We start from the raw sequence: 8,201 nt of genomic DNA, 5'->3' as shown, positions 1-8,201 counted from the left end.
AACCACTTACAACCTCATCAGCCATGTTCCAACCAGCAGCTGCCAATTCAGCAAAAAACACTATCTCACTGGGATCCTGAAGAATCAGGAGTGGCTGCCATTACTCACTAAGCCACTAGGGGCAGACAAAAACCCTTTAACAACTGAGTTTATTGCACTTTACAAAGGTCCTTCATTGTACAGATTTTATATTTAAGAAACAATCAGGAAACTATATTCAGAAAAGCAAGTTCATTTTTTGTTCTATCACTTTTTATGCTGCTTTATGTGGAGCTGAGGTTACAATCAGATCAGCCATGATTTTATTTAAAGGCGAAGCAGGCTCGAGGGGCCGAGTGGCCTACTCCTAATTCATATGTTTGTATATACTTGCATTACACAGAGCAGGTGTTATATAAAGCAAAGGAGGCTCAGTAAAAAGAATGGCGAATTTATTTTATATCTGGTGCAGTTTGATCGATATCATCCTTCATGGAGGGAAGAACCATTTAAATGAAAGACGAAAGCATCAAACTACAACCCTGATTGTCATCTCCATGTGCTGAAATAAATTACCATCAGCAATTTATTTAATGAGCTGAAATCAGTGCTGCTGATTTACGTTTATTTGCTTGTGGGGGTTAGTATGACTGAGACACTGAATTGCATCGTCTCACTGAAAATACAAACATGAAAAGGATAAAAACAATTATTAAAATGGAAACAGCAACCAACAATTTACATTACAGCTTAGGTCTTCCAACAAGTGCCTGAAACCAAACAAATCAGGACAGCATGTCAGACTGGTCAGAGCCTTGGAGAATGCTGGTCAGATCCCAATAACTGGCCTTTAGTTTAGATTTTACATTAAACAGGAACACTGTTTGAACCAGTGACTTATGATGTACTGATGCTGTAATGCTGTTAGTTAAAATCATATCACTAATGGAATCGGTGCCTCACAGCCTCTCCCTTGCCTCTATAGGACGTTTGTTGTTGTTTAACAAAGCAAATTTTTAAAAAATCGAATAAAAACAATGCATGAAGCAATTGATGTTTCTCATTTTCTTCTGTGATTAATTCTTACCTTTTGTACAGACAGCAGTTTAATACACACCTTATAGTTCACGTTGTCATCACACAGGCAGATAGTATTTAGTGCTATTTACAGCGCCATCGTTACTTGTCCTAGTCCATTATTTACTGCAATATTATAGGCATTTACAATAAAGTCCTAAGTGAATTTCCTTAATATTTACAGTCACCTTTCCCAGACACATCTGCCTCTTGACAGATTGAAACAGAATGAAAGGTGATTTAATAGAAGCTTTTCTTATATACCAAATGAGTAACAGCAAGGGGTATCAACGAACAACATTGGGTAATGACTTTGGCCCATCAATCTGTCAAATTTTAACTTACATTTATATAGCACCTTTAGTGAAGTGTCCTAAGGTGTTTCACAGGAGCCCTAGCAGACAAATTTGGAGGAAAGCAGAGCTCTGAGGGTTGTAGCGCCAGAGGAGGTTGGAGAGATGGGAAGTGATTTGAACACGAGAATGAGAAATTTTAAATTGAGGTGTTAGTGTGCTGGAAATCAATGTGCTTCAAGGTGAGAGGGTGAACAGGACTTTGCGGAAGTTACAATACAGATAGCAGAGTTCTTGATGAGCACAAGTTTCCAGAGGCTGGCCAGGAGAACATTGGGATAATTAACCCAGAGGTAACAGAGGCATGGATGAGGGTTTCAGTATCAGATGAGCTGAGGCAGGGGCAGAGATGGGTGATGTTACAGGGACGATCCTTGCAATGGAGAGTACATAGGATCAACAGCTCAGCTCAGGAACTTGCAAACAGTCTCATTCAACCAATGACAACCAATTCTTACATAACAATTATCAGTATTTCATTCTGACATCACTCATTTTGTGACCTAGTCAGCTCACTGGGTCTCCTCCCTCTACACTGCCCACCACCCCAACCCAACTCACTGGACAGGCCTCCTCCTACTCACTCTATATTCCCAGTGCTGCCACTTGCATATGCTGTAGACAGGTGAGGAGGTGGATGTGGAAGAGTGGCTCATCCGTCAGCCAATCCGAATGTAATTTTCCCTTTCCTAATAAGTTATGAATTATGAAGATCTGACTTTCTCACTGGCAGAAGGCAGCCCACAGAAACCTTAATCAAAGCATCATCAGCTGGCACCAATGATTCAAGTAGATATTAAAAGGTTCTTTTACAATTAATTCGTGGGATCTAGGTGGCAGAGTTGGCATTGATCACACATCCCTAGATGGCCTGCTCAAGCGACTTGGAGTCACATGTAGGCCAGACCAAGTAAGGATAGCAAGTTTCCTTTCCCAAGGAAATCAGTGAACCAGTTGGGTTTTTACGACAACTGGACGCTTCATGATCACTTTTACTGATACCAGCCTTTTATTTCTGAATTCAAATTCTCAGTGTGCAATGGTGGGATTTGAAGTCCCATACTCTGGATCAGTGTATTAATATAACCACTACACTACAGTAACCACGGTGCTATTTAAGGAGCAGGGGCAGGGCACTCTTCCAGTGTCCAGAACAAAGACCCACCAAATGCAGCTTAACTATTAATTTCTCACTCACTTTGTGAGATTTTAACTGCATAAAGAGGTCATCACACTCCAGCCTCCTCCATTGTGTATGTGAAGCTCTGATATTTCTAACATCTGTCAGAATATGCTTTATCAAAAACATTTATCTTGCTCATTCCCCTATTCCATTCTGTTCCGCACAAGAATACACGCTACTTGATTCAAGATAAACCGTTATCTCCTGTTCATTTACTTCACCTCACGGAGGTGCATAGTACAGGAGATGGAACTGAAGAGAGTACTGGGGGAAATGCTATTCTAAGACTGAACACAAGACAAACCAGACAAAGGGGAAAAAATGTTTATTTCAGAAATCCTGAATAAAATATTCCCAAATCACCTGCAGTGAAATGTTAATCATTGAGCTCCTCTTTGAAAATAATGCTGTTGTTATTATAAGATGCATCTGGAAAATGCCAGGCTTTTCCAGTCGGTTTATACTTTGTACAACACTCCAGAATTCTTCTTGCATGGCTGTTCAGAGATGACACCTAGTGGGGGTATCAACAGATCACTCTGTATATCACTCAAAATTACAGTAATTCACAACCTCTAGCTCCCCCAATAAGGAATAAAGCAAATCTCACCCAAACACAATGATGCCTACTAGAATTCTGATTGTTCCTCAGTGAAAAACACCCATTTCCTGTGTTACATTTAATGAGGGCACTAAGAGTTTGGGGACGTACACAGTAAAGCGTTCATTTCAGGAGGCTGTTCAGCTGCTGCAGGGAGTGAAGAATGTGATCCTTGGGCACCAGTCCCTCAGCCCTGGCAGGCTGCTCCGTCTCTCTGCAGATCAGGTAACTCTCCATCCCCACAGCCCTGGCTGCCAGATAATCATTCCACACATCATCACCTATGTGTGTGGCCTGTTCAGGCTCCACTTGGGCAAGACTCAGGGCCTTAATAAAGATTCGATGGTCTGGCTTGCCTATTCCTACATCCTCTGAAGTCAACACGAACTGGAAATGCTGCCGCAGGCTGCAGTTAACCAAAATCTTCTCCAGGCGGCGGTCAAAGTTGGAAATCACCCCCATGCGGATTCCCAGCCTGTCACAGTGGATCAGGGTGTCTTTAACATCATTAAACACCTCCCAGTTCCTCGCGCTGCTGAACCCTTGATACAGGTTCTCTGCCATTGGAGACAGTACCCGCTCATCACTCACCCCGCAGAGCCGAAAGGTCCGTTTGACTATTTCCATCCACCACTGCTGGGAGCTCAGGCCCTGGCCTAGACCGTAGTTGGGGAACAGCTTGTTCTGTGTTTGCATGGCAGCCAAGAATGAACTGTTGAGGGTCTCAGCCTCCACCCGGATCCCATGCAGCTTGGCCTCCAAGGAGTACTGCTCTCCAACTGTGTGACGCACTCGGAGCAGAGTGTCCTTAACATCCCAGGTCAGCAACCGAGGCCTCATCCTCAGTCACCCTTAATTCAACCAACACAGATCGTGGTTACACGCTGGGCAAAGAAAGAAAGAAACTCAATTATATAATGTCTTTCACGTCTCAAGACATCGCAAAGCACTTTACAACCAGTGAAGTACTTTCGAAGTGTAGCCAATTTACACACAGCAAGGTCCCACAAACAGCAACATGCAGGTGACCAAATAATGGCCCGGATTTTGAAATAAATGGCTAAGGAATGACCTGGCCATTTGTTACACTTACAGCCATCTACAGACTTTGTGAACTTCTGAATAGCAAGTTAGTATCATCAGGCGTCCAAAACAGCATGGCGCTTTCCAGAAGGGATCTGCTGTTTGTCACAGCAGGCCAAGAGTGAGCATGCCTCTTCAAACAAATCAGACTGAAGAATCCTCACTGCAGGCAATCACAGTCTAAACCAGAAGTATAAATTAAAATATTTAATTCTTTGTAAAATCATGTACAGAAAGCAAAAGAGAGAGAAAGATGGGATTAAGAGGGTGAAAGTTAAGAGACAGAAAGAAAATGTAAAAAAAGTTATAAGATCTGCAACAGTAATTAAATTCTGAAGGAATGAGGGAACATGCTTGTAAAATTAAATTTCAGTTCCAGAGAAGTTGTTTTGCAGTAATCATCACTATTACACGTTTTTTTTTAAAATCACAAGTCTGAATGCATCAGCTCAAACATTTTGGCCTTGTTTAGTGGGCAACTTCATGCTCTTACAAATGTTTCAATGGCGAGTCTCTGGATGAGATTCAGGTATAACAAACCTTCTGGGGGAACATGGCAACTCAAGACAGCAACTTCCCGATTTCCTGTGCATATGCAATCACTGGAAGTTGCTATCTGAATTATTCTTTAATAATGGTGAGCACTGAGTCTCACACTTATTATTACTGCAAAATCTGGGCCATTTTTCAGTGATGTTAAATGAAGGATAAATATTGGCCAGGACACCAAAGCGTTCCCCTGCTATTCTTTGAAATAAGTACCTTAGCATCTTTTATGCCCATTGAGAGGGTAGTATGGGCCACGGTTTAATGAATTAGCTGAAAGATGGCAGTGCAGCATTCCCCGAGTATGGTGCTGCAAGTGTCAGTCTAGATTTTATGTTTCAGCATCTGAAGTGGGGGTCAAACCCACAACCTTCTGACTTAGAGTGTAAGTACCAACAGCTGATACCACTGTGTTAGTAGTAGTCGAGGGAATGGGTGACCGACATTTGTTTTAGCTTCAGAGCCCAGGAATGGAGTGTGAATGGGAAATTCCAATAGACTACACAGGGCTTTTTCTCACCCACTGAAAGCTGTCTGCAGTGGTAATTTGCTGCACCCTGAAGTCAAAGTTGCACCTGCTGCTGGATGAAACCATTAATTCTTGGTGCACTCCACTGCAAGTGGAGTTAGGGCACAATACTAGGGCTGAGAAGATAGCTGTATTCTGCATCCAACAGGAGTGCTTGATACTGACACTGGTTCTTGGAGTGGCAGCATATTTCCATCTCACCAAAAAATTCACCCTAACAGTTTATTTTTGCAGAATGGGAGAGACAAACTTAAAGCTACCTCACATTTTGCTTCATCACATAAAAATCCCCCTATTGTAGTGAATAGTTCCAATTATCCCTCACTCAAAAATCATACACCTAAAGGACACAAGTCAGGAGTGTGAGGGGACACTCCACTTGCCTGGAAGGATGCAGCTACAACAACACTCAAGAAGCATGTTAAAATATTTAAGAAACAATTTAAATGGTCAAGCTATCCCAGAATTCCTTTCTTTTGGCATTTTCAGAGTTGGGAAAATGTGGGGGAAAGGGAAATCTTAATCTTGCCTCTATATCTGATCAACAGACTGTCTTGACAGTGCAGGGACAGAAAATGGAAGCACCAGATCAAGATATCCTGACACATGACTAGTTGCCAAAACAAAAACTATATATACAATGAAAGATAAATATTTGGTCTATGCACTTCTTATAATGTAAGCAACACTTGTAGCACAAAGGCAAAGCTGAAAACATTAGAAGCTGGATAAATACCTAAAAATACAGCCTTAACTAAACATGCAAAATACATAGTACAATCTTTCACTGTGCCCATGTATTATACTTTAAGAATAGGTGAAATCCGTTTCAGCTTTAAGGCAGAGCATAAATGGAGTTACTTTTGCTGGGCTAACAACTCTTTGTTGTGACAGTAATCAAGAGAGAGATCCCCTTAACAAAGCTCAACATCATCGAGGACAAAGCAGCCCACTTGATCGACACCCCATTCACACCTTAAACATTCACGTGCTCCATATCAGCTCCACAGTGGCAGCAGTATGTACTATCTACACCATCATCCGACCTTCCAAACCTGTAATTTCTACTACCTGGAAGAACAGATGCAGCAAATGTATGGGAACACCACAACCTGCAAGTTCCCCTCTAAGCCACACATTATCCTCACTTGGAAATATATCGCCGTTCCTTCACTGTTGCTGGGTCAAAATCCTGGAACTCCCTTCCTAACAGCACTGTGGGTGTACCTACACCACACAGACTGCAGCGTTTCAAAAAGGTGGCCCATCACCACCTTCTCATGAGGCAATTGGGGATGCGCAATAAGTGCTGGGCAATCTGAGAATAGACTTGCCAACGCCCTACCTGCTCCATTGATCAACCAATGGGGTCTATCCTCATGGAGCCCCATATTAACCAGAAAGCAAAGATACCTCATTAGCCAATTGAATGGTCCTTGACTATTGGACACATACTTGGGGACAAACCGCCGCCCGGACACGCCCTGGCGTGCCTTGTTGCCGTCCGGCGGCGGAGGCCCCCGATGGGAGGCCCTCTACGGAGGTGTTCTCCCTCTTTCTATCGGGGACCTGGGTTGGAGGGTGTTGCATGCAGCAGTCCCCTACAATAGGAGAATGTTTAGGTTCACGGACTCCCAGGACACTTGCCCTTTTTGCGGTCTTGTGGAGTCCGTGGACCATGCATATATAGGATGTCTTAGGCTGCACTCCCTTTTTAGTTATTTAAAAAATCTTTTGTTACTATTTTGTTTGCACTTCAGTCCCACGCTCCTGATCTACGGACACCCGGTGCGGAAGGGGGTCGGGAAGGAGGAGGACCTCCTCGTGAACCTGCTCCTGGGCCTGGCCAAGTTGGCCATCAACAGGTCCAGGCAGCGGGCGATCGACGGGGGAGTCCCGCCCGATTGTTTGTCCCTCTTCCGCGGCTACGTTCGCGGCCGGATGTCCCTGGAAAGGGAGCACGCGGTGTCTGCCGGCACCATCGAGGCCTTCCGTGCCCGGTGGGCACCGCGGGGACTGGGGTGTTTTGTTGACCCCTTTAATCACATTTTGGTTTAATGTTTGTAAGTTTCCTTTAAACTTTGTCCTTGGTTTTACAGCTGACCTGAATTAGGGGCTGTGCTTAATTTCTCCCTTGTTATTGTTAATTTAGTTAATTGTTTTGACTCAAAAGAGTTACTTGGGACAAAGAAAATGAAAGCTGCGCACAACGTTTTGTTGTCCACGTCCCAGTGGATTTTCCTGGAATGCTGGAAGCAATTATCCAGGAGATGAAGCTTTAATTCCTGGAGACTCCAGAACAATCCTGGAGGGTTGGCAACTCTACCTGGGAAGGAATAAAAATATTATCATTATTCATCAGGCGATACTCCAGGATCTTCAATAACAAGTTAGCAATGAAACAAATACCTTTAGACTGGAAGCTGCTTCTGTCCTTTGCTTTGTGACCCCAGCAACCCAAGGCATTTATTGTTCAATATGCGGGGCCTCGGATCACCGCGCCTGATATGCATCCACCCGGAATCTTGAACCGATGCAACTTCCTGTTTGTCCCCCAGAAACAATCCCCGGAAGCATGATCTTCCCTGCCTGCCGTTCCGCCGAGTGTTCGCTTCAGTATTCAGGTTGATGATGGGAAGTCACAGTTCAGAGAATAGAAGGGGGAAATTGAATTAAATTCGAGTGGTGCTTCTGTTTGCAAAAAATCAATGGTCTAGATAGTTTAATGCCCACGAGGGAGATGCTAATTTGTGAAGCAGTTTTGCCTCTTATTCATTGTTTGGCTCTATGATATTTTACCATTGGCATGTCAGTCCACACTCCCATAAAACCTGGTCCTGCACCTATTGC

At 43.5% G+C, this 8,201-nt stretch overlaps 1 protein-coding gene across 7 annotated transcripts; it reads right to left on the bottom strand.

Moving 5' to 3' along the window:
* Nucleotides 1-2,900: 2,900 nt before the first annotated feature.
* On the bottom strand, nucleotides 2,901-7,898 carry hdhd3 (haloacid dehalogenase-like hydrolase domain containing 3). 7 transcript variants are annotated; one of them, XR_013577752.1, is made up of 4 exons: nucleotides 7,761-7,898; nucleotides 7,563-7,677; nucleotides 4,287-4,456; nucleotides 2,901-4,077 (listed from the first exon to the last, which is right to left on the bottom strand). XR_013577752.1 is itself a non-coding variant. In XM_078550396.1 (3 exons), exon 3 carries the CDS (start codon nucleotides 4,031-4,033, stop codon nucleotides 3,317-3,319), a length of 717 nt encoding a protein of 238 aa, XP_078406522.1. In that variant the 5' UTR covers nucleotides 4,034-4,077; nucleotides 4,287-4,456; nucleotides 6,765-6,817; the 3' UTR covers nucleotides 2,901-3,316. The 7 variants fall into 7 exon arrangements, 6 of the variants coding, with proteins under 6 accessions (XP_078406522.1, XP_078406519.1, XP_078406525.1 ...); XM_078550396.1 differs by lacking the exons at nucleotides 7,563-7,677; nucleotides 7,761-7,898 and adding an exon at nucleotides 6,765-6,817; XM_078550393.1 differs by lacking the exons at nucleotides 4,287-4,456; nucleotides 7,563-7,677.
* Nucleotides 7,899-8,201: the final 303 nt, after the last annotated feature.

This window comes from Cetorhinus maximus, chromosome 10 (genome assembly GCF_964194155.1).
Source record: "Cetorhinus maximus chromosome 10, sCetMax3.hap1.1, whole genome shotgun sequence".
Classification (NCBI taxonomy): Eukaryota; Metazoa; Chordata; class Chondrichthyes; order Lamniformes; family Cetorhinidae; genus Cetorhinus; species Cetorhinus maximus.
This window is presented reverse-complemented; position numbering and strand designations above follow the sequence as displayed.